The sequence below is a fragment of the Coenobita brevimanus genome, unplaced genomic scaffold (assembly GCF_032717465.1).
Source record: "Coenobita brevimanus isolate Jiangsu-jjx unplaced genomic scaffold, ASM3271746v2 jjx.HiC_scaffold_2755, whole genome shotgun sequence".
NCBI classification, from domain to species: domain Eukaryota; kingdom Metazoa; phylum Arthropoda; class Malacostraca; order Decapoda; family Coenobitidae; genus Coenobita; species Coenobita brevimanus.
The window spans coordinates 100001-127628 of NW_027643714.1; the positions used below are offsets into that span (position 1 = coordinate 100001).

The following is a 27628-nucleotide window of genomic DNA, read 5'->3' on the forward strand; positions in this document are numbered from 1 at the left end:
TTTAGGCAGACAAGAAAATAATTACCGAAATAGAAAACGCTAGTTACATGGATAACTGATATATTTTTCGTTCCTGGACTAGGCACATTTTACCCCTCTCCTATTCTGTCCTACTTTAGCCTAAACCAACCCATCCTAACCTACTTTTCTCTGCCCTACACTACCCTACCCCAGCCTACCCTGCCCTAGCGTTCCCTACCCTATCCTACCGCTGAGGTCTCCTGTAGGGATACTCGTTCTTCGATTTTTGCCAGGCTTAGGGAGGTGGAGGAGATTAAGGTGTTGGACATCCGTTCTGGGGGCGGAGAGACTTACAACATCCCTTTGTCTTGTTGTAAACTTTGGTCTACCCTTTCCCTGTCATGACACTTCTCCGGAGTCGATAATATTCCCCATGCAGTGCTTATGTACCTGGATGATGAAGCAGTGTCCTTCCTCCTGAGTCTTATAAATAGAATTTGGAGAGATTCGTCCACTCCTGCTTCTTGGCGGGGGGCTGTTGTCCTACCGTTTCACAAGCCAGGTATTGCAGGTCACCATCTTGGTTTGCGTGGTAGGTTGCCTTTACTGATTATGGAATTTTTCCGTATTGGTGCCACGTTGTTTCCCTCATATCCTCAAGAGGAGGGAGTGCCTCAAACTAGTGTCCTTAGTGTCACCGTCTTTGCTAAAGTTCAGGAAGATTTTGTTGGCTCTGTTCCGGAGGGAGTGTCTGCCTCGCCGTATCCTCGCTATCCACATCCGTTTGGGTACAGGGTGAAGGCTGCCATGGGGGATGTGGATGTTCCAACCTTTCTTGTTTGTCCTGTGCGTGTACCAAGGATGGCTCCCTGGCTCCTCTCAGGGGTGCAAGCGTGTGTTTACTTTCCTGAGAGAGGGGCCTTTCTTTCCTCACAGGCGGCTCTTTGCTATTTTTTTAGAACATGCTTCCTCTCACAGTGTCTCGATTCTCTTATGTACTGATGGATTGAAATCCCGTGAGGGGACAGGCTTGGGTGTTATATTTCCCGATTTCATTCGTGGTAGGAGTCTTCCCCCCATCGTATCTACTTTTATCGCAGAACTTACTGCTATTTAACTCGCAGTCAGATTGATATTTAGCTTCCCTCCTGTTTGTTATAGTTTTTAGCGACTCTGCCGATCTCCATTTTGTGTTTTCCCGTCCAATCCTCTTTTGTTGTCTACAGTGTTTTAGAATGGCTGTGCTTGCTAGGGACTGCTTTGTGGTTTTGTACCATTGTGGGCAATGAGCATGCTGACGCTCTGGCAAAGGCTGCTGCCTCTCGCCCATCCTTACCTCTCCCCTGCCTCGCTCAGTGATATTCATCTAACCACTCACTGTTTGCTCTCACTGGCAGAGTAGGTGGGATGCGGTGGGGGCCAACAAAATGTGTGATATATGTGGGTAAACGGGCCCCTTCATTTGCCGAGGTCTGAATGCAGGTGGGAGACGGCTTTATGCTGGCTCCGAATTGGCCATTCCTGGTTCTCTCATTGATTTTTAATGGAGGACTCTCCCCCTACTTTCTGTGTGGAATGCTTCGTCCCCCTGACTCTTCGGCTTTTGCTGATGGTGTCCACTGTTGGGGAATTGCGCCATCGTTACCTCTCTGAGCACCGGGCAGGAGAGGGATTGTAGTCTTCTGTTGGTACTTGAAGAGGATGCTTGTTGTGGTGGAGGGGGAAACCTTTGCTTGGTGTAGGCAGCTGCACTACCGTGTAAAATTTAGTATACAGTGGTTTTAGTGTTCTTAGTGTTTTAGTGTTTTTCTTGTTTTAATTATGAATTGTATTTTGTGTGTGTGTATTTCATCTTTTCGAGTGCTTTTATTCTCGTTGTCGTCCGGCGGCATATGACCCTGGTTGTTGTATCGCCAGATTTTATTGTATATACTTATTCAGTTCAATTTACCCTACCCTACTCTTCTTAACCCTACACTAGCCTACCTCAGCCTACCCTACCCTACCCTGCCATTGCCGACCCAACTCTACCCTACTTTAACCTACCCTCCCCTGTACAGCCCTTTCACCACCACATTAATTTTCCTGTTTTCTTCTCTCTACCTTCGGATGATTTTCTTCACCTCTACAGTAGAGAGAAATTTCGAACTGGAAGGGTTAAATACTGTCATCATCAACCCCATCTCTATCAGGGGATCTCCTAAGCTGAATAAAATCATGCGGTCAGCTAGGACAATGTAAATAAGTTGTTCTCGGCTTGAAAGATTAAATGATTCTGTCCCGTCATCCTAAGAGGGTTTTCTGAAGCTGTAGGATATCGTCAGAAGCTAGCAAAGAGTAAAAGTGACATCCGCAAACCGAGAGCTCTGCGTCCAGCGCTCCGCGGTTCAAGTCCCAGAGGTGGACATATTTTTTGACATGTAGACGTTACCAGGGCGTAGCTTGGTGGCCTACCCTTTAATATTCTGGACTAATGGTGGTCTAGCCTCGTGCACCTGCGCTCCACCACATAAAAAAAGAAAATAAAAAGGAAAGCCAAGGGTCATGAATGAACTAAAGGACTGAACTATGCGGGGAAGAACAAAAATCGTAGAGAAGATCGCCCCAAATTTGATGAGACAGTGTAGTATAACTGAGTGAAATAGGCGTTGGATATGACGGAACTAAACGGCAGTTATACCCACCTCTCTTCTGTACCCTACACTACCCTTATTCAGCCTACCCAGCCCTACACTACCCTACCCAGCCCACCACCACCCAGCCCTCTCTTACCCTGCCATAACCTATCCTACCCTCCCCAACGCAACCATAACCTACCCATGCTTACCCTCGCCTGCCCTAATCGACCCACCTCTATTCAACCCTGCCATAACCGACCCATCCCTACCCTACCTCGGCATAATCAGCCCAATCTAACCTCACCCTGCCAAAACCGACCCAGTCCTACCCTACCCTGCCAAAACCGGCCCAATCCTACGCCGTCCTGCCAAAACTAACCCAACCTTACCCCAGCTGGCCATAACAGACCCAACGCTACCCCACCCTGCCATAACAATCCCATCCCTACCGTACCTTAACCAAACCAGTCTTATCTAACACAGATCGAGTCCCGGAGGTGAACAAAGGTTTTTATATCATATAGACGTTTTATATTTTATATTTTGCAACTTTCAGAGGCATTTACTCAGCTTTAGGAGTCTTATGGATAGGCTCAATCAAACGTATTGAACCTCCCATGTTAGAAAAAATAGCTTAGAGAAATGCGTCCTCGTACTGAAGGGGAGGAATGGACAGATCGAGTGACTAAGATATTGAATTATGTATATGACTGGTTTCGTTGTTATTTCTATAATTATTATTATTATTATTATTTCAGGCAAATGTCCCAGGCTTCTAGACTGGCTGACTAGCGAATATTATTAAGTCTCCCGTGGCTCCGTGCTCCTTCCACTCAAGAGCCTGCACTTCACGCATTCCACGCACAAGATGGCGCCACCGCTGCATTCCTGCGAAGACGAGATGTCAAGAGGACGACACTTGCTTTTTGTTTGTTTGTTTACTGTAATTGCTTAAAGTTGTGATCCCTCCAACTTGAATGCTCAGTTGTAACTATAGATAACTAGAATACGATGCTAGTCACGAAGAAGGGCTATGAAAAGATACAGAGCTCGTAGTAATGGCTGGATGAATCACTCTTTCGTGATAATCAAAGACGGTGAATAAAACCCACACTTGTAGACGAAGAATATAATTACCAAACAGTTTCGGTGGACACTGCCACCATCTTCATTGGTCAAGATAGTGAGAGGGAGTGACGTACTGATTATACAAGGGTTCCTTTTTATGCGTGTGTGTGAAAGGGTGGGGTAAAGGTGAGGTGGGGTGGGGTAGATTGTAAGCGGGGATTAACCCAAGGGGGATTTTTGGGGGGACATTACCGGACAGGTCAGGTGTAATTCCTATCTGACCTTACCTGTGTCGTAGCAGGAAGGAATTACACCTGACCTGTCCGGTAATGTCCCCCCCAAAATCCCCCTTGGGTTAATCCCCGCTTACAATCTACCCCACCCCACCTCACCTTTACCCCACCCTTCCACACACACACACACGCATAAAAAGGAACCCTTGTATGGTCAGTACGTCACTCCCTCTCACTATCTTGACCACTGAAGATGGTGGCAGTGTCCACCGAAACTGTTTGGTAATTATATTCTTCGTCTACAAGTGTTGGTTTTATTCACCGGCTCGTAGTATTTTTTCTTTTAACTAAGATACATGAAATAAGCTGCAAAAATACGAAAATACGAGCTTACGTAATGTAAATGAATTATAGTACGTTCAAGATGAAGGGAAGGCATTTTGTATTTTGTTTGTGATGTTATAGTGTCTCTCAGGATCCTAGGATCCTCTCTCGGCTGAACCAAATTGTCTGGCGTCAGCTGGAACATGATGCTAGAGTTATGTCGGTCGTGAGGGGGTTAATGGTGAGGGTATTGACACTGTCAGGCTCCTATGACGCACTCAGTCGAATAAAATCGTCTGAGTCAGCTGAAATGGGGTACTAGAGTTGTCCCAAGCACCAGAATCTTAACCCTCTGGTGCTTGGGACAACTCTAGTATTCCATTCCAGCTGACAGACGATTTTGTTCGGCTGAGTGAGTCATAGGAGCCTGACAGTTACTACACTGTCACCATTAACCCCCGCATGACCGGCATAACTCTGGTATATCATGTTCCAGCTGACGCCAGACAATTTGGTTCAGCCGAGTGGGTCTGGGGCCTGGGGGGCACTAAATGAAAATATCCAGAAAATATTAAAGGGGGGGCTATATCAATTTTGCCACAGGAGGTATACCAAAATTGGACTTTTTAATAAAACCCCTCCTCTCTCACTCCCTGTGTTTTGTATATACCCCTCTCTGTCTGCCTGTGGTGTGTCTGTCCCACCCTCTGTGTGTGTGTGTGTGGTGTGTCTACTGTGTGAAGGGGGCTGTGGCTATGTACGTGTCTTGGTGTGTGTGTAGTACTGTGTGTGTGTGTCTTGATGTGTGTAGTAGTGTGTGTGTCTTGGTGTGGTGTGTCTACTGTGTGAAGGTGGCTGTGGCTATGTACATGTCTTGGTGTGTGTGTGTAGTAGTGTGTGTGTGTATGTATGTAGTAGTGTGTGTGTGTGTAGTAGTGTGTGTAAGTGTCTTGGTGTGTGTGAGCTGAAGTGTAAGGGGGCCTTGTGGTTTTAAGGAAAGCCTGCTACGCAAACTTCCCTCAGCCACATTTTAAAGAAACCTCTATCACACCGGGATTTGAACCCGGGTCTTCCTGATCAGCAGGCCAGCACCATGCTGACCATACCACCGCGGCCCCGTAAGTGTAGCGGCTAAAACTTCTACTGTATTTTATTTCTTTACATGTTACAAAAAATGGGAAATTGAACAACATGCACAGACATAACTAAATTGTCATGTACCTATTAATGTCGCTTTAGGAGGAGATATCTCGAAATTTCCTGAGCTACTTGGAATACCTAAGCCTGCAGTTTAATGCTAATCATGAACAAGTGCTATGGAAAGAATATAGAGCAGTTGCTACTTATATAAAGGGAGAAAGTAAAAACTGGAACTTACGTCTGCTATCCAACGGCAGGACTTAAACGATTAACCATATATTACATAAACTTAACACACTGAGTGACACAGAAACTAAACATATGATACAAATTCTTTAATGAAACTTATAATGAGAGTACAAATGACAAAATATACACCGTACAGGAAGACAGTACAGTACTCAGTGGTCATACCTTGAGAATGAAAGCCTATCTGTTGTACCGATTTATAAACGGAAGAGATGAAACGCTAAATTTGACCCACAGTAAAAAAAAATAATAATAATAATAATGAATACATAAAACAATAAAGACAAACCATATAGACTACATGTCCACCCTAAACTGACAAAAACCTGGCATCTCTCCACCTTGAATGCTGAGCTGTTTCTAGAGATAAAGACTAGATTATCATGCAAATCACAATGAAGATCTATGGGGAGGATGCAAAACCATAATACTGTCTTATTCTGCCACTTAGATACAGGAACTAAGCAGCAGAAGGACTAAAATTTGTCAAGGTGAGCCAACTACAATGACACAGATGAAGTCTGAGATTATATAATTTGTAATCATGAACTGATTGCATCATTCAGTGAAGATTACAAAAGGAAAAGCTATCAAATCTGAAAGTGTAAGTACTATACAAGATATGATTAACCTTGTACATCCATATTCTGAGATATGCTTCCTATATCATAGCCTACACACAAATTCATCCCCCTCAACAGTAATGGTATATTCCTGCTGTCTCCTGACTTCCAATCAACTTATGAAACCTCTCTCCTAATTACAGTACAGTAATATGTTAATGAAGGCTGCTAGTAATTACCTTCAGTATGATAATTCTTATTTAAAGGTAGCAGCAATGGCTAATGAAGGATGTAAGGTATGCAGTCCTTCCAGTTCAATATACTATATCTCCAATCAGGCTTTATCCAGTGTCTCTCCTACACATGTTAATACCTTCAGTCTTCACTAGTTTAACTCACAGAGCAGGGATTTTTTTTTTTTTCATGCCATCTCATGATTATATTTAGCTTTGTATAGACTTCTGGAAGTGTAGGGGTTAGGCACAGCCTCACTGAACTCCTGCAATAGCAGAGACTTTGCATAAGTTGAATAAAATTGCCTTCTGGCACTATGAATAAACTGAAAAGGGCATCACCGGGATTGCAAGAGTTAAAGGGACTCGCGGAGTTTATATCCCCTATGTAAACAAACTACCCATTAGTTTTTACACACATCCCCTCATTTTTTCCAGCCAATTAACCTACTATGCCTGCCCATGTACAGGATCACATTCGACCTTAAAACCTAAACAGATGGTGTGAATATCGGGGGATTTAAGTAGCACTGCTTACTCGAGTTTAAAGGGACATCTTGGTCACCTGGAGATACACACCGCCGTATATCATCCTTATAGCTAATAATTACAACTTACATCAGCCGACTACACCTCTCGATAATGACAGCAAACACTGATAAACACATGGGCATAAGAATTACCATAATAAGAAGTAGACTAACACCGTAAAGAATAAAATCTTCACTCATCTCCAGCATCTCTCAGCGTTGCTCCCATAATGCACCAGTGACGTCACACTTCAGATTAAACATTTACTTATTAAATTTTAAAAAGAGGATGGAATAATTATAAGTGGGTGAATATATTATCAGAAGTTTTTAAACATTAATTTTCGTGCAAACTGAATAGAGAGTGTAAAGTAAGTGTTTCTTGTAGAATGGATAAGATAACCCATGAATCAGATGAAGTCAGGGTATAATTATCCATCTCTCTCTCTGAAATTCCATACAGAGTACCAGAGTAGGATCACTATTTACTGTCCTCCCGATATATCTCTACAGTTTTACAAGGGGATTTAAAAATAAACGGTCTGGTGGTGGTGGCAGGGGATAAAATTTTGCGATACCAGTCTCTAATCTGCTGCCATTCCCTACAGAACTTGAGCATAAAGTTTCTAGACGAAGAAATTAGGCCCAGGTTGATGCAGCAATTCTTAACTCAAAATTGCCCCAAGAACAACTTTCTGAAGTTTGTCAAACATTTCATGCAACACCCTGTATGGGAAATTTGGATAAAATATTGGTGATATAATTCCCTAACTGTGAAGTGCATATTCCCAACAGAATCTGAGCAGTCTAATGAGTCCACGCTTTGAAGGTTGGGTTGAAACAGGGATGTGTCATGTCTCCATGGTTGTTCAATCTGTACATGGATGGGGTAATAAAAGAGGTACAAGGTAGGGTAGTGGATGTTGGAGTGGCCCTGGTGAGAAAGGGTAGTGTTTGGAAACTCCCTGTACTGTTGTTTGCAAATGATACTGTGTTGTTGAGTGAAGACGAAGGAGAGCTACAAGGATTGGTGGATGAGTTTGGGAGAGTGTGTAAGAAACGGAATCTAATGGTGAATGTAGGGAAGAGTAAAGTGATGGTCTGTGAGAGAGGTGAAGTCAGTGAATGTGCAGCGAGGTTGGATGGTGAGGAATTGGAAAATGTGAGTACGTTTAAGTACTTGGGTAGTGTGATGAGTAAGGATGGAGGTTTGGAGGGTGAAGTGCTTGAAAGGGTACAACAGGGAAGAAAGGTTGCTGGTTCTTTGAAAGCAGTGATAAGAAACAGGGAAGTGAGCATGGAAGTGAAAAAGTTACTACATGACAGTATTGTGATACCAACTCTAACGTATGCAAGTGAAGCTTGGACGTTGTTGGAAGGACACAAGTCAAGAGTGAGAGCAGAAAAAATGAGTTATTTAATAGGAGCCTGTGGAGTCACATGGAGAGACAGGCTGACGAATGAGGATATAAAGGAGCGTTGTGGTGTGGATGTGGATGTGATAGGAAGCGTTAGGAGAACACACTGAGGTGGTTTGGCCATGTGAAGAGGATGGAGGGTGAAAGACTGACGAAGAGAATGTATGTGAGTGAGGTGGAGGGGGGAAGAGGGAGGGGGAGGCCGAGGATGAGATGGAGGGATGGGGTGGAGAGGTATATGAGAGAGGGGGGTGTGAGTTGGAAGCAGGGCAGTGAAATGGCGGGGGACAGGGGGACTTGGAGGCGATTTGTTTGTGGCCACCCCAAACGGGATAGAGGCGTCTGGCAATAGATAGAGATAGATAGAAGATTAAATAACTAAAGCTAACACTGATTTGAACTAATACACATCTGGTCCACAGGTCATGCTGGAGTCTGCTGCCTTGACGCTGCTTCCTTGCCACACTGGTCATACCCTGCTGAAGTTTGGTCTGCCCTGCTGTGAGAAGCCTGACGGTGGTGTGGTGTCTTCCCCTACTCTGAGATGCCTGGTGGTGTGGTGGTGGTGGTGGCGGCGGCGGCGGCGGCGGCGGCAGGGTGTCGTGTCTTCCCCAGCCGTGAGATTACTTGCTGCTGCTGCTGGTGATCTGCCCTGACCTGCCGAGAGAAGCCTGGTGGTGATGGTGTGATCTGCCTTGCAAGTCCGGGATGTTCTGTGGACAAATGCTACTTTTGAATGCATATTTTATATTGCTGTCTCTGTTAATGTATTTTGTACTGAAGTATTAATAATGAAAACTTAAATTTTCTGTCTTGTTTCATTACCTTTTTAACTGTGGCTTTGACTTAATATAGGTGACAAGTATATTGCGCTCTGCAGTCTTGTGTGTTGTGGGGACGGCTTTTGTGATGAGCTAAGACATTCTGATCGCTTCACCAAATTACTGCTCAGCCGTGTGATCAGTGGGCATAAAAGATTATACAATACAATGATATACAGCTAAGCATAAAAAAGGTTATGGGAATTCTCCACCATGCAATCAATGGACCTAAATTAAAGCCTATATTATAAAGCTAAGCCTGAAGAGGGTTGTGGGAAGTAGATAATGATGCAGGGTAGACACTGGTAATGTTCACTGAGCCGTGCCCGCAACACACAAGAACTGGGTGGCGTAATATATGGACCACCTTGTATAATGAGAGGCCGTAAGTGTGTGCTGACCCACAAACTTGCCATCAATGCCCCGTCATAACTATTACTGTGTCTTGTAGGAAGCACAAAGAAAACAGGCCACAGAATACCTCCTTGTCTCTCGTTCCTCCTACACAAACATACACGCCTTTCACTTTAACTTGACACAGAGTTTCATTTAAAGCATATGAGAATGTCACGCAGATCAGTAGCAGAAACAGCCAATATTACAGCCCAACATCCTTTCCACGGCACTCATTCGTGAGTAGCATCATATTCTAGTGATAACTATCGCTACTACTCGGCCAACTGTATGGAAACTATTTATAAGCTATCTGTCTATCCATCTATCTATAGCCAGACGACTTAATCCCGTAAGAGGTGGCCACAAACAAGTCGCCTCTATGCCACCCTGTCCCCCGTCATTATGCATCACTCCCCCTAATTCACACCCTCTCTCATATATATCCCAGCTCCATGCTCCACCTATAAGTAATACATTAAAATAACCATGAATTACTGCCGCACAAGCTGAGCCGTAATCTTATCCAACACAAACACGAAGAAGCTTTAAAGAACAGAAAACAATACCTTGATAGCAGAAGACACTAAGACCACAAGTACTGACAGCCTACACCAAGAAACATAACTAATTTCAGTCAGAGACCAAGTGAATATGAGAGGCACACAGTTCATCACTTCAGCTCAAGATCCGTCCCACCTTTGTAACCTTATGTTGCATCATCCTCTCCACAAAGAAACAAAATCGAACAACCGCCCAACACTACAAAGATTATCTTAGCAACATATCCCCTCCTCTACCCGACTCTACACTTCCCAGACACATTCACAAACTCACAAAGACCCCAGCCAGCCAAAACTTTCTGCCAAACACATACATAAACACACAGACACCCCAGCCAGCCAAAACTTTCTATACCAAACACATACATAAACACACAGACACCCCAGCCAGCCAAAACTTTCTATACCAAACATATACATAAACACACAGACACCCTAGCCAGCCAAAACTTTCTATACCAAACACATACATAAACACACAGACACCCCAGCCAGCCAAAACTTTCTATACCAAACACATACATAAACACACAGACACCCCAGCCAGCCAAAACTTTCTATACCAAACACATACATAAACGCATAGACGACCCAGCTAGCCAAAACTTTCTGCCAAACAGCATCCTTCATGTGCCACCACCAGACATACACCCTTCAGACACTACCGAACCCAGAGACACGAGTACACCAACCTTCCCTGCTACAATACTAACACAAAATATAACACACATACAATCCCCTGTGCTCATACTGCAAAGTGGCACCCCCACACCACAGCACACCCACTCACTTCCTGCACCACACCACCACAACACAGACAATCCTTCAACATAGCACTGGGTTCACATCCAGAGGAGCCTAAGGTGTAACAAGAACAACAACAACAACTCAGGCCAAGTTAAAGTGAAACGAGTCTAGTTACGAAAGGAAAATTATTTCAAGTTATTTTGTAAGCGCTTCGGGTACACAGAGTTACAAGGCCGCAGGGAACGAACTGCATACCGAGGGTGTAATACTACGGCGGCTTAGGGGGCTTTATACCACCTTTTCTTCAGTGATTTATTGTTCAAGCGAGCGAGCGTAGAGAGCAAGCGAGAGAGAACACTATGTGACGTGGTATAATAGGGTGGCAGAGAACAGCGCCAAGACTGCGTTGTCTAGGAAACTATTAAAGCCACAACGGATCTATGGACATCATCAGAAACCTAGTAAAAACAAATAATAGGCGTTACTTGAGGGACTTTTCTCAAAATTTGCCGCGCCAGTTCTGATAAAAGGAAAATAAACGTACCAAACTGAGCACCAGAACCGAGTTATTTTAGTTTTTAAAACTACTGCTGATCTGTTCAGACAGCTGGAAAGCTTATGAAGAAGCAATTGATACTAAAGTTAAATAGACGCATGGTCAGTGTAGCGGGGTTTCGCCACTCCGCCCCCCCCGTAGGCCGTATGGCGTGAGTGGAAATACGTATATAAATGAAGCCAAGGCATAAATATATATTGTGTGAAAGATACTGTGGATGGCTTGGTGAAATTATGGAGCCAGCAAGCGTTACGTACGGCATGAAACAGAGTGTTGTGAAGGGGCAAACCTGAAGTCGGGAAGGGAGAATTACCGGTGTTTTAGGGCTGGAATTATTGTGATTCTGATAGTGTAAATGCGTATGGAATTGTATGAAATATACGTCAAACAAGCTGCGAGTTTCCGTGAACGAGTGTGGTGTGTGCTAAAAATAGCGTTGCCTCATACTCTCAGGGAGAAGCTGACTCACACACACACTACATAACTCCTCATCTTCAAATCCCTGGTCTAACTGGACAACACCCCTGGAGGAAGTGAGTTCTGCAAATTTTGTTGATATATATATAATAATCTATTACCATTACCTCTCCAACTTTCAGACAAATAACCATTTTCTCCTACAGATTACACATATGAAAGAAAGTAAATCTCCACAGCAGTAACTATAGAAGAGTTATGTTTATGTGTAGTAGGTTATAACAATAGGAAAACATCCATGGAAGATGTAACAGTCTGTACAGATAGGGGAAAAAAGTTGGTAGCATAGTCTTCAGGCAGGTGTGCAAGGAAAAAACTGTGTGTGTAAAAGTTGGTAGCGATCGGAAGAGTAACCTCACTTTGTCGGCCAATTACTCGAAAACTATTAGACTTATCGATTTCCTGTTACAACCATCATCAATACCACTAAATTCTACGTAAGATCAATACCAGAATGTAAGCCTTTGGTAGCGTTTTTGGGGGTAAAAGGCGAGAGAAATGTTTTTGTTCCTAGCGGTTGTTGTGTGACAAGCGCTCGGAGTAATAACATCATTTTGTCGGCCAGTTACTCGAAAACTATTAGACTTATCGATTTTCTGTTACAACCATCATCAATACCACTAAATTCTACGTATGATCAATACCAGAATGTAAGCCTTTGGTAGCGTTTTGGGGGGTAAAAGGCGAGGGAAATGTTTTTTTTCCTCGCGTTTGTTATCAGTGACATTCGCTCGCAGTAATAACCTCACTTTGTCGGCCAATTACTCGAAAACTATTAGACTTATCGATTTTCTGTTACAACCATCATCAATACCACTAAATTCTACGTATAATCAATACCAGAATGTAAGCCTTTGGTAGCGTTTTGGGGGGTAAAAGGCGAGTTTTTTTTTTTCCCCCTAGCGTTTGTTATCAATGACAAGCGCTCGGAGTACTAACCTCACTTTGTCGGCCAATTACTCGAAAACTATTAGACTTATCGATTTTCTGTAACAACCATGATCTATACCATTAAATTCTACGTATGATCAATACCAAAATGTAAGCATTATATTACGTTTTGTGCGAGAAAAGGCGGTGGAAATGAGTGTCTCTTCGCGGCTGTTACCATTGATTAACGCTCGTAGTAATACTCTCACTTTGTCGGCCAATTACTCGAAAACTATTGGACGTATCGATTTCACGTTTGAACCATGATAAAGAGCAGTAAATTCTACGTATGTACAATACATAACTATGTAATATTTATGATAAGAATTCGTTGTTACGTAGGCGGGAACATTGCGTACGCCGTGCGCGCATCACGAAAGTCAATCACGGACGGAGTGCCTAGTACTTTCTTTCGATTTACTCGAGAACTATGAGGCGTATGGGGTTCTTCTTTGAGATGGGGAAAGCTGGTGAATTTGGGCATATTACTATGTAATAAAAACATAAGGTGTCTGGGAAAATTTAGCTATCAGAGGTCAGTGAATTTTTTCCGAAAATGGCTTTCAGTTTTTGGCCATTTTCTCGAAAAGTATACATCATATCTCAACCGGATTTGTTTCGTTAGAAAGCTGATGAAATTCTCTATAAAAACTTATTAGATCATTTTCCTGTATGATGGAAAACATTCAAACGGCGATGTTGGGAAGTGAAAACAGTTTACTCGACCATGCTTCCAGGGCTAATAACTTTTTTTGCTGGTGTTTTCCTGTGTTTTGGTCCTGTTTATCAGATAGAACAAACATCGATGCCTACCTTGAGAAAGGTTTCATGGGAATACATGGATTTTTGGGTGGCGAAAATAAGGCAAGAATGTGTTTCATTCCCTCAAATTTGCCGCGCGCGCGCTCCCCGGCCGGGCGGCTTCGTCGTATAAAATCGTGAGCCAGAAAACTTACTGAAACTTATCGTGTGCGAGAGGGTTAACATCAAGCGAGATGGATGGATGGATGGACGGATGGGTGGATGTGGAATCGTGGATGCTTGGACCGATGGTAGAGTTCCTGCTGTTTCGTCCTTCCACCTGCCGACAAAAATCATCATCAATATCATCATCATCATAATCGTCATCATCGTAGTTGTCGTCCTCATTACCACCATCATCATCATCATCATCATCATTATTTACACCGTCATTCTCATTATCATTACCATTCTCCTCCTCCTCCTCCTCATCATCATCATCATCATCATCATATTATCATCATCACCTGCCTTTCTATCTATATCTGTTTATCTATAGCCAGACGCCTTAATCCCGTAAGGGGAGGCCACAAGCAAATCGCCTTCATGATGTACTGTCCTCTACCATTTAGCTCAAGTATCCCAGTCATATGTTTCTTCTCTTTCCCTCCATCTCATCATCGGTCTCCCCCTCCCCCTCTACCCTTCCAACTCTACCCTTCCAAGTGCACTCTTCTAGTCATTTTCTTATTCGCCATCCTCTCCACATGGCCAAACCATCTCGAAGTGTTTCTCTTAACGCTTTCAGTCTCATCCACATCAGCATCACAACGCTCCTTCATCTGCCCATTTGTCTGTCTGTCTCTCTATGAAACTCCACATGCTCCTCTCAAGTAGCTCATTTCCACCGCTCTCACTCTTGACTTGTGTCCTTCCAGCAAGATCCAAGCTTCACTTCCATACTTTAAAGTGGGAATCACAGCATGCAGTGCCCTTTTTTTCATACTTTCATCTTCAGTTCCCTCTTCCTAACCACTACTTTTTAGAGAACAAGCAACCCTCCTTCCCTGATGTATCATTCCAGTCACTTCATCCTCTAATCTTCCATCCTTATTCATCACATTACATAAATACTTAAATGCACTCATATTCTTCCATTTCCTGACTATGCAGCCTCACTGTGCATTCTGTAACCTCATACGTTGAGATGTTAAAGCATCACCACCATCAGCATCTACATCATTATCACCATCAATATCATCACCATCAGCCTGTGACACACCACTGCATGATAAGGACCCTCTCACCTTTCTCCACTCTGATCCATTGATTGTTAGCCTGTTCCGTCCTTGCTCGGTAGATCTGCATCATATGATCTCTCCATCTTGTTCTCTGTGCACCTCTTCTTCTCACTCCATCTCTGGCTTGCCATTCAGTTACGCTCGCTCTCCTTCTGTTATCTCTTCTGTGAAAGACGTGACCTGAGGTGTGTGTGTGTGGAGTTACCTGGAAACAAGCTCAGAATTACTAGATGCGGGAGCTTCAGGACCCTTTGGTTAATCCCCTTGGTGTGGTGTGGTGTGGAAGGGTGGTTGGTGTGGTAAAGTTTGGGGTGGTAAAGTTTGGGGTGGTGTGGTGTGGGGTGGTGTGGTTTGGGGTTGTGTGGTGTGGGGTTTTGTGGTGTGGGGTTTTGTGGTGTGGGGTTTTGTGGTGTGGGGTTTTGTGGTGTGGTATGGTATGGTATGGTATGGCGTGTTGTGGTGCTGAGCGGCTTCACTGTCCCTAAAATCTAGAGGAATGTAGAACCTCGTTCGAAAATCATTAGTGAGAAGCAGATGGACATGGCCGCTCTTTGATGTGCCCTGATAAAACGTAAACAAAACGTGTGTTGCATCCTCACAACTAAACCAATATAAATAAGGATAATTATTCCATTTAAATCATTCACGGTCCAGAGAAAGACCAAAACTGAGCTACTATTTCGGACACACATCCATCCCTTTCCTTGCGATAAATAAAGAGACAGTGAACAATGATTTTTGAAACCCATTGAGTGACCTTAGGAATCCAGTATGTTTTTTCAGAATATAGTGTAAATGTTTAGTATTTGTATGGCCAAGAAGAGCAATATCCCTGACCTCATTTGCACTCTTATGATATAAATAGTTCGAGTGTGAGGGAAATGCTGTACACACGCACGCACGCACGCAAATACACACAAGCATGCGTACACACACACACACACACACACACACACACACACACACACACACACACACACATTCTCTCTCTCTCTCTCTCTCTCTCTCTCTCTCTCTCTCTCCTACACACAGTCACCAACTACATTTGAAGAGAAACGAAAAACAAAGAGGTGACTCAGCCATAGACATGAAGATCGTCGCCGTCACCATCATCATCGTCATCACCATCATCATCGTTGTCGTAGTCGTCATCATCATCATCATCGTCATCATCATCATCATCATCATCATCATCATCATCATCGCCAGGAGCAACAGCGTCAAGCACAGCAATCATCACAACCCTGTTAAAGAGTTACTACATAAGTTCCATCACCGTCATCATCATCATCATTATTATCCCAACTGCTTCATCATCATTACAATCACCATAATCTCGGTCCAGTTAGTTGGTTCAGGAGTTTCAACATCACTATCATCAGCAGCATCACTATCATCATTATCAATATCATCTCCGACAACCCTATTATCATCATCATCAGCCTGTGACACACCGCTGCAGGATAAGGACCCCTGTTCAATCTAACTTGGCGTAAAATTGCAATCTCTTTCTTAAATTTTGTGTTGTGACAAGGGGTTAACACTAGATTGATGCTAGTCACGAAGAAGGGACGTGGAAATGATGCAGAGCTGTATATTTGTCCAAATTTACCACTGCACTACGGGAAATCAGCTGCAAAAAAACGACGATCTCGGCCTAGGCAAATGAAGGAACAACACCATAATATACTTTGTGTGTGTGTGTGTGTGTGTGTGTGTGTGCGTGAGTTCGTGCGAGTGTGTGTGTGTGTGTGTGTGTGTGTGTGTGTGTGTGTGTGTGTGTGTGTGTGTGTGTGTGTGTGTGTGTGTGTGTGTGCATGCGCTTCAGGACAAAATAATTTACATACAATAATTTTTTCCATCACATTGTCCCTCTCATATCTGAATCGCACTTATCAGTATACATTCAGGTCCCAAACTGTACTGTTGGGTGGACATGGACAAGGAGGCAGGCAAGCCTAGTCCACCAGTCTGATCGGCACGAGAATCTACAGGATGACACTCACACTGCTATTTCACTGGTGCTGAGACACCAAGATTGAGGCGGTACAAGGCCTCCTCATCTCCCTCACACCAACAGCCCCCTTGTCTCATCAGAATTACGTCTAGTAGCCTCATAGGTAATATTTCTTTGGGCCATGATACTTCCTGGCTGTCAGTGCGATATCCTTGTGTCCTAATGTAGTCACCTTAATGGCTAAGAACAGCAAATATCCAACACTTACCTCAGGGGAATGATGCTACAGCAACACACACACACCCTCGTCCTTCCACTGTCATACGGCCACTAGCAAAAGTAGCCAAGTAGCGACGCCTACCAAGACGAGAAACATGTCCAGCTACTTTTACAACCACTAGATGGTTCCCGGGCCCTCTCATGGTAGGGGCAACTCTAGTATTTTATTCCAGGTACTGTTGGGCGATGACATTCAGCTGAGAGTGAGTCATACTACTATAAGAGTGTTAATGCTGTCTCTATTAACTCTCATGATCATACAGGTCTCTTTACCAGCCCTACCCAAAAATAAATTGTGTGTGTGTGTGTGTGTGTGTGTGTGTGTGTGTGTGTGTGTGTGTGTGTGTGTGTGTGTGTGTGTGTGTGTGTGTGTGTGTGTGTGTGTGTGTGTGTGTGTGTGGTGTGAGGTGCCTGTGTGTTACCATGGCAACCTCCCGATACCATCACAGTTACATACACACATTTCCTCACCAGCAAGTTCCACTAGAGAGTACTGTGTGTGTGTGTGTGTGTGTGTGTGTGTGTGTGTGTGTGTGTGTGTGTGTGAGTGGGTGGGTGAATGTGTTGTGTGTGGAGGGTGGAGGGTGGGGGTGAATGGTTTGATGTGGTTGCTGTGTGTGTGTGTGTGTGTGTGTGTGTGTGTGTGTGTGTGTGTGTGTGTGTGTGTGTGTGTGTGTGTGTGTGTGTGTGTGTGTGTGTATGTGTGTGTGTGTGTGTGTGTGTGGTGTTGTCTATGTGTACCAGGTGACCGTGTGTGTGTGTCCGGCAGGGACACTGCGTGTGGATGCATTGTAGAGCTCATAGTGAACCTGTTTGAATGAAGGTTTGGGTATGCATATCAGTAAATGTGCATATATATGCGTGCGTGTGTGTGTGTGTGTGTGTGTGTGTGTGTGTGTGTGTGTGTGTGTGTGTGTGTGTGTGTGTGTGTGTGTGTGTGTGTCCATATGAGTATTCATAAATGTGTGTGCATCAGTGTGTGTACTCATCAGTGTGTGCATCAGTGTGTGTATGCATCAGCGTCTGTGTGTATCAGTGTGTGCATACATTGCCGTGTGCGTGTATCAGTGTCTTAATGCATCAATGCGTGCGTGCATCCATGTGTGTGCATCGGTGTATTTGTGCCAGCGTGTGTGCGTGCATCACTGTGTACGTGCAACAATGCCTGCATGAATCAGTATGTGTGTATTGAAACATATGTGGGTGCATCAATATATATGTACTACCATGTGCTTGCTTGCTTCCAGGAGCATAAACTTTGTAAATATAGGTAAATTAAGTGCGCCTTCGTGCATTCCCTGTATGTATGTATGTATGCATGTATATATGTGTGTGTGCAGGTGCGTACATGTGTGCACTTGGGTGTGCGTCTGAGTATATGTGTGTGTTGTGTTTGTGTGTTTTTTGAGCAGATGCATGTGTACGTGAATGCACTTACAGCAGATTTATGACTACAGAACTAAGGTTATTTTTGCCAACACGTTCTTACCCTAAAATACAAGCCTCAGTAGTCACTTTATATTCAGGTTCTGATCTGTACTGCTGCGTGGACAGAGACAAGGGGGAAACAAACCATGTCCACCAATTTGATCGGCACGAGAATCCACAGGACGATACTCACTTATTTCACTGGTGCTGAGACGCCAGGACTGAGATGCTGCACGGCTCCCTTCCCTCACACACTGCCCCCTTGTCTCATCAAACTGACGTGTATTACCTTTATTATTACTTGTCTTTGGCCTATGATACATCCTGGCTGTCAGCAAGATATCCTTGTGTCCTAATGTAATTATCTTAATGACTAAAAACAGCAAAATCTAACGCTTACCTCAGGAGACTGAGTCAACGCCCCCTTACCTTCCCATCTCCTTTACTCACTGATACCTTCTTCGTCTCACCGACAAATACACTTGTTACCCATATTTTTTACATGTCTTTAGCTTATAACACTTCCTGGCTGCCACTAATATATCTTTGTGTCCCAGTTTAATCCTCTGAATGGTTAATAACAGCAAATTCCAACACGTACCCACAAGAAAGCGCCGACGTTCCCTCTCCCTCTCGTCGTCCGGCGGCCACTGACTGACAGAGGCAAGCAGCGAGTCCTACCAAGCTTAGAATCTTTGCTTAGCTACTCTTATAGCCAAAAGATGGTATGGTGACCCTCTCATGACAGGGATTACTCTAGTGTTCCATCCCAGCTAATCCTAGACGCTTTGATCCACCTGAGAGTAAAGCATAGGAAACAGAGAGTGATCGTACTGGCATAATTTACAATGTTATTATTGGAATATTCTCCCTTCCTTATATTGCTGAGGTCAGAAGGCTTTATTCAGCTGAGAGTGGGTTGTAGGAGTCTTGTGTGTAAAAGAGAGCAGGTGTAAGGACGATAGCAATCAGAATCAGCAATAAAGTACTGTATCATTACGTTGTGGTGTTGATGTGGATGTGATAGGAAGCGTTATGAGGAACACACTGAGGTGGTTTGGCCATACGGAGAGGATGGAGGGTGAAAGACTGACGAAGAGAGTGTATGTGAGTGAGGTGGAGGGGGGAAGAGGGAGGGGGAGGCCGAGAATGAGATGGAGGGATGGGGTGGAGAGGTATATGAGAGAGGGGGGTGTGAGCTGGGAGCAGGGCAGTGAAATGGTGGGGGACAGAGCGACTTGGAGGCGATTTGTTTGTGGCCACCCCAAACGGGATTGAGGCGTCTGGCAATAGATAGATAGATAGATAGATAGATCATTACTAAAAATTTATATGCATTAGATATCTGTTACGTATAGCACAAATTGAAGGTGCAGATAAAAGCAGAGATATAAATTTGTGCTTTCTCTCTCTCTCTCGTTTTATCTTTCTCTTGCCACACCCTCTCCTCGTGTCTTCCCTTTAGCTGCCTCAGGTGGGTAAGGGCTGTCTCCAGCTTAAAATACTCGATCTCTTCATGCTCCACTTATTGCATTCATTTTAATAATAATAATAATAATAATAATAATAATAATGATAAACACATCTTTCAACTTGTATTTTTTGGATTCCCTATCGGACGATAATTATAAATATAAGAAAACTCATGTTTCAGGGGAAAGTAAAGGAACTGAAGCATTAAATTTAGTTAACTTTCCTCCCCTCTTTCTTCCTCGTCAGTATAATATTTCTCGATAAGAGAAAAAGAGCAGCGAATAAAAGCAAAAAGAACAGAGAATGAGATAAAGAGCAGGGACTGAAACAAAGCGCATTAAGGCAGAATGGGGCCAGAAAAAGTGAAAAAAACGAATAGCGAAAAAAAGAACACAGGGTAACAGTAATATAGGCTTAGATACGTAGTTCGGAGGCTGATGAGGACTATGAGAAGTGCTACAGTATAAGAAGACGAGACTACGTGGTTCAGAGGCTGATGAAGGCTATGAGAAGACCATGAATGATTTGAGAGAGTTGTCATTGTATAATCAGACAGGACGTGTACAACTCCCAATATGGTGTGTGTAATCAGCAGAAAAAAGCCTTGCACGAGGGAGGTCGGAAGCTACAAACGTGCTATTGACACATCACCAACAGGAGGAGTGTAATAGATTATAAACGACGCCTAGCTAGATGCACGCGTGTCTCGCCTGCTCGCTCCTCAGCTCTCACTCTGTGACTCCCTGCCTTCATCAAAGCTGCCTAACGACTTTTTCGGCATGTGCTACCCACCCACTCATCACCTCATTAAATAAACTTCACCCATTCATCACCTCATTAATAAACTTCACCCACATCATTCCTCCTACCTCTTTTCCTGTCTTCTTCTAATTTCTCTGTTATTACTAACCCTTGCTCTTTTGTGAATTCGGAGATACTTCCTGGACCCCCCCATTACTTTGTTCGGGCCACGGCCATAACAGTAGCCGGGGGTCCAGGAGATATAGCCGTGCGCCTGAAAAAATGGGGAGAAATGGAGTTCCCCCGAGCTAAGCCCTGTATTGGACTATATAGCCCCGCTAGTTACAGGAGGGAACTACCCCTCCCAGCACGGCAGCCCGGGCGAGGCTCGAACTTGCAATCCCCCGATCACAAGTCCAGCGCGCTACCACTGTGCTACCGGCCGTGCGCCTGAGAGACTCGGCCTTTTTGCTCTCCTACTTCCTTCCCATCTTGCTGGTGATAGATTGGCTAGGACTTCGGTCCTAACAATCTGGAACCACCCTGCTCTCACAACAAGTTTAGTGATCAGGGTAACGGCGCCAACACCTCATCCTGCACACCCATTGCACCCCGGGATCTGTGCAAAAGTGTGGTGATTGCTTTTCTTCCCCCTCCTTTTTATTAACGTCATGCGCTACACTCTCCCCCTCCCTCCCTCTTGACTAATGATGGCTTTCTCAGTTAAGTTTAAATGTACCCTCCCCTCCCTGCCTTCAGACCCTGGTCAGACCTTTTTTTGCATCACTGAAACTCCCTTTGTTAACCTTTTTTCAAGTGCAAAAGACAAAATCATTAAGATCACCTTGGCCTCTCAGGCTCATCTAGATTCATACCTCTCCCCCAGTAACCTGCCCAAATACTCCCAGGCTGGATATGAACTGATCTCAACTCCTGAGCTAAAAGCTGCCTGTACAATAATTGCCCGTAATGTTACCAAATATGTTCTCAGACACACCGATGATGACCTTATGACTGAACTGTCCCTGAAAAACGACATTCACGCCACCCACATTGTTCGCTTTGACAATTCAAACAACATCAAGATTCTCTGTGCTTCACCTCAAGAGGTACAGAAACTTCATTCACACGGTGTCAGAGCGTTCAATACAATCATCCCACCCAGCAACCTTAGACTCGAACAGTCGTTTGATCTTGCTCAATGCTTTAGATATTACCAATATGGGCATCAAACTCGATCATGCAAAAAACTCAAATCTGCTCCAAGTGCTCTGCCCAAGGTCATTTTCATACAAACTGCACTAGCACTACTACTAAATGTATTAATTGTGGCGAAGGACATATTGCAATCGCCGGTAACTGCTCTATTAGGAAAAATCTTCTGAAGGACGTAAGGGCTAACTGCCAGCCTGCACAGCATATCAACACGCCTCAATCATACACAGCACCCCAACAAACTTCATCCACCATGTCATATGCCCAAGCCACTCAGAACTCACAGCCCCAAACTCAAGCACCTACCACTCATCCAACACCACCCCTCCCAATCCATCTTCCATTTCACCCTTTCCCCCCAACGTTACCGCAGTTGTCATGTCCGCCCTAGCCCAAGCTCTGTACTCTGATGTGCCCTTTGCATCCCTCATCAATGATGCTCTAGCTGCCAATAATTTGTCCACCATAGTCATCCCCCCTTCATGGCACACAGCCAAGAAATCGCCCCACATCTTCACCCCCCCTTCACAGCAAACTGGCAACACCTCCCACACCTCAGTCCCTCCCACCTCACCCCCTCCCATCCCCTCCACCTCTCATTCGTCCTTCCCCTGCACTCCCAACCCACCCACCACACCCACTCACCTTAAACCTCATCCCACTCCTGCATCCTCAAAAGTACTCCCATCTTTCCCCCCCCCTCACCATTCCTCCCCTCCTGCTGATTCACGTCATCCTAACCAAACCACCCAGCCCCCAACCCCATCTCCCTCCACCAGCACAACCCCCAACCAACCTAACTCCATGCCCCCTCCACCTACCCCAACCCCCCCCCGCCCCAGCGATCGAGATCGCAGCATTTATTGCAAAAGCAAAGCCGCGGACTCTCCCGAGTCCCCTCCTCCTCTCCCCTTCAGTGCACAACCCACATCAATCACGCTCCAGGAAACGCACCGCCCCCCATCCCCCAAACAGAACCCCATCCTTCTCCCCTGCCTCCCCCAGAAATACCACATACATAGCACATCCAGACTCAGATCAACACGATCACCATCATGCTTAAAATCATCCAGTTTAACATTAGACACTATTACGCAAACAGGCACCTAGTACTCAACTCATTCACGAACACGACCCAGACATAATATTACTCAACAGCACTTGCACCAACAACACCAGAAAAATCAAACACTATGGCTACACTACACTTCAAACCGACGAGGGTCCACACGACGGAGTTGCTATCATGATTAAAGGCACCATTAAACACGACTTCATCACAACATGGACACACAGGCACTTCCTAGCAGTTAAAACACACACTACTCTTGGCCCCCTCATAGTCTCCACCACATACACCAGACCCAACACTGGCATCCCCTTCACAGACATAAACAGACTCTTCAACAACACTGCACCAACACTATTCATTTCAGACCTAAATGCACAACACGGGACATTCCAACACAGCACAACCAACAATCATGGACGACAAATGTTCACCATATACCAACACAAAAGATTAAATTTCCTAGGACCTGATTTCCTCACTACATTTACACCTAGGGGATCAGGCAAGCCAGACCTCATCTTCACCAATAGATCATTTAACATCTTTCATCACCACATCACAACCACACAATGCGCATTAAATTTAAAAATAATTACTCAGACTTTTTCCAGCTTCATGCATGTGTACCTCAGGGCTCCGTCCTCGCACCCACCCTCTACACACTCTACACAAATGACATCCCCACCCCACTACATGACGATTCACTCACCATCCAATACGCAGACGACATTACTCAACTTGTACGATCAACGACAATTGACGGAATTACCAACAAAGCGAGCATAGAGCTGGACCGAATTGCACGATGGGAGCAGAAGTGGCGGATTCAAGCGAATCCCTTGAAATGCACAGTAACATATTTTCGTATTAAATCAGCCAACCCCCGCCCACTTTTTCTAAATTCGCGTGATCCCGATCGCGTTCCCATTCCTATTAGGAATACTTGCACCGTACTTGGTCTTACATACGACAAAAACTTCAAATTTCATCATCATATACGAGGCAAGGCAGGCGTGGCTGGCACTGCACTAACACAAATATACCGGTTCCGTAGTGCAGCATCTTCAACTAAATTTCATCTGTATAAAGCACTGATCAGACCACTGCTCACGTATTCACCGTTAAGTCTATCTCTTTCGGCCAAAAGCAACATTCTAAATTTACAGAGAGTTCAAAACAAAGCCATACGTTGGGCACTGAGCATACGGTGGGATGATTTTGTCACCAACATACACTCTCATGAACGCGCCAACATTCCACCCATCAACACTTACCTTCACCACCTACAACAAAAACAAATCACCAAACTCACCGACGTTCACACTGACTTCATCGACTTTTTCACCCGGATCACACCCCCCACACGACCTCTACCCAACCTCTTCCACCCTGACGCAAGACCTGCACCAACCCCATTGTTCACTTAAGCACCAATAGTTTATTTATTACTGACCCTTTCATTAATTAACTACTTAGTTCACACCCTGCAATTCACTTAAGACTCTAAACCACCCCTACACCCATTATCAAGATCACGGCAGCCACGTAATAACCCGCCATCCTCATATCCAGCACCCCCTCCTCAGACCCTGACCACCCCATACTGCCCTTCCTCCACCCCTCCCCTTTCCTTATCCCCCTACCCAAGCCCCCAAGGGCTACAACACCTTACCCTAACACCCGTATCCTACAATCCTACCCAGGCTTCTGGAGCCGGAAAAATCAGATGAACCTGAGAGGCAGCCAATAAGCCAATGCTTGCTGGAGAAAGCCGTAGCTATTCACTCCTCCCGTCCTTAATTAACAACACAGTGCACGTGCGAGACCCCCCCCCCTTCCCAACACCAAACACACGCACGTTGGGTTAAGCCCCGACACTCTTTCTCTTAGTCTAATTTCTTCCTCTCCTACTTAAAAAAAAAAAAAAAAGAAAAAAAGGATGTAATAAGGCAGAGATCTGTCTATATACCTAGGCTGCTTCCCCCAAGGAAAGGAAGTAGCCGAGACAGGACGACACACTCCCCATTAACTCATCCATTCAAACACATTCATTCGCATCTTAGCCCCAAGGCAGAGATACAAAGGTTAATACATGATACAGTAGTTCCTGTTACTTTTCAGCAATATAAAAACAATAAGTACAAAGACGACGAGATTAATACAAAATAAATGAAGAATAAAGAACAATTATTAACACTACACCGACGCTTCCATCTCGTAAGCAGTGGTGCCCTACCCCCTCCCACTTCAATGCCCTCCCCTCTACTGTAGTTCACACCCCTCTCTCTCATACCTCCATCCCATCCATCCATCTCATCCTTTGCCTCCCCACCCTCTCCACCTCAGTCACATACACTCTTCTCGTTAGTCTCGCTCTCCATCCTCTCCACATGGCCAAACCAACTGCGTATTTCTCCTAACGCTTTCTGTCACATCCATATCCACACCACAACGCTCCTTCACTTCCTCATTTGTCAGTCTGTCTTTCCTTTTAACTCCACATGCTCCCCTCAGTAATCCTTCCTCCATCCCCCATCCTCAGCGAAACACAAAGAAATGTTCCTCACTTGCCATGACGCGAGACTGGTGTGGATAACCAGACAGCAAGGCACCACGGAGCTGGGCGGCGCACGTCAACTCACCCACCTAACATTGGGGTAACTAAGGCGGTAACCGTTGGTATGGCGGCGAGATGTGAATGTAGAGGTAGACGGCCTGGCGCCATTAGATAAGCGAAGCAGTTGTACACCCCACCAAGCCAAGAGGGACACTGAGGGTCGCTGACTGGGCATGGGGGTTTTAAATGGGTTGAGGCAGACAGGTAGACGCCGCATTGGGGGCGGGGCTTGCAATAAAGAAAATTCCCACAAAATGTAGGGGACCCTTATGTAACTTCGACGAATCTTTATACTGTCCATTATCTTTTGTTTTTTTGTGTTTTCTCTCTCTCTCTTGTTCTTACGTTGCCTCATGTTCAAAGGTACTTTTATTTCTTAATGGCGGTGGTCTAATATAAATTTCCATGTGGCTCTATATGTGGACACTCAGTGGATTGTGTTTTCCATTCTTTCCAGCTAATCTACAGTTTATCACATCTTTCCTGGCTTATTTCCCAGCGATATCTATACTGCATTCGGATTCTACACTAAGTTATTGGCTGCTTAATCAGTTGCTTTGTACTGTGATCGTATCGTATCTTTTATAAAAGCTCCAATAAGCTTGCATGCGTCGGCCTTGGTCACATGATGGCTCTCCACGCTGCTTGATCTCTGGCAGCCTCCCTATTCAGTCCCTTATCCCTGAGGTCACACTCTATGACCTCGTCTCAGGTCTTTTTCGGTCTGCCTCTCGCAACCCTACCCCCGACGTTCACACTTCTTACTGTAGATCCATAATATCTGAATGTTTCTTGTCTGCTTCTTACCATTTGTAGAGGTTCCCTGTACTCTGTGTGTGTGTGTGTGTGTGTGTGTGTGCTTACCTAATTGTATCTTACAGGAATGAGTCAAGCTCGAACTGTTCCGTGTCTTAAACCATATTTATCGTATATATCCTTAAATTTGTGAATTGTTTTGGCACACACTATTTCATTCGGTAGTGCATTCCATTGATCAATTGCTTTGTTTGGGAAACTAAATTTCCTTACGTCTTTATCACCTCTCTTCTTATGCAGTTTTTTGTAGTGTCCTCTTGCTGATGCTTCCCCATATGTTAAGTAATCATTTATGTCTATTTTCTCCTTTCCTGATATGCACTTATATAGCATTATCATGTCACCTCTTTTCCTTCTCTCCTGTAGTGTTGGTAGATTCAGTTTATTTAGTCTTTCTTCGTAGCTTAGGTCCCTTAAGCTTGGTATCCATCTTGTAGCGGCCCTTTGAACTTTTTCAATCTTGTCTATGTGCTTTTTGAGATGAGGACTCCAGACTACTGATGCATATTCCAGGGTTGGTCTCATGAATGATGTTATTATCCTTCTTAGCATGTCTTCATTTATGTATGTGAATGCTATTCTCATATTTGCAAGCAGTGTATACATGTTCCGTACCTTCTCGCTGATGTGGTCAGCCGGAGATAGTCTGTTATTGATAATCACACCTAGGTCTTTCTCTCTTTTTGATGTGTATAGGATTTTATTTCCTAACTTATATTCCCAATCAGGTCTTTTTCCACTTTTACCAAACTTGATTAAATGTGTGTGTGTGTGTGTGTGTGTGTGTGTGTGTGTGTGTGTGTGTGTGTGTGTGTGTGTGTGTGTGTGTGTGTGTGTGTGTGTGTTCAAAGGTATATTAACCAGCCTTATCCAAAATATATCGATAAGAAGATCCTTACTTGACTTTTTGTAGGTGACTGTGTTACCATGGCAATCTCCCACACCACCACATTTACATAAAGACATTTCTTCACCAGCATGATCCGTTAGAGAGTATTTTGTGTGTGTGTGTGTGTGTGTGTGTGTGTGTGTGTGTGTGTGTGTGTGTGTGTGTGTGTGTGTGTGTATGGAGATATGGTTATATCTAAGGTGGATCTGCAGGACTCTGTGGGACTGATTGGCTTTATGTACGGCTTGGATAGGTAGTTCGTAGGCTGATGAGGA

The 27628-nt window shown here is 44.4% G+C and overlaps 1 protein-coding gene across 1 annotated transcript in view; it reads left to right on the plus strand.

The window, feature by feature from the left end:
* The window catches only part of LOC145390042 (uncharacterized), an 88897-nt gene that overhangs the window by 19523 nt on the left and 41746 nt on the right, over positions 1-27628 (plus strand). Inside the window, exon 9 of the mRNA XM_080265121.1 lies at positions 21602-21853. Within this exon, the coding sequence (XP_080121247.1) occupies positions 21602-21853 (252 nt within the window). The remainder of the gene's footprint in view (positions 1-21601; positions 21854-27628) is intronic.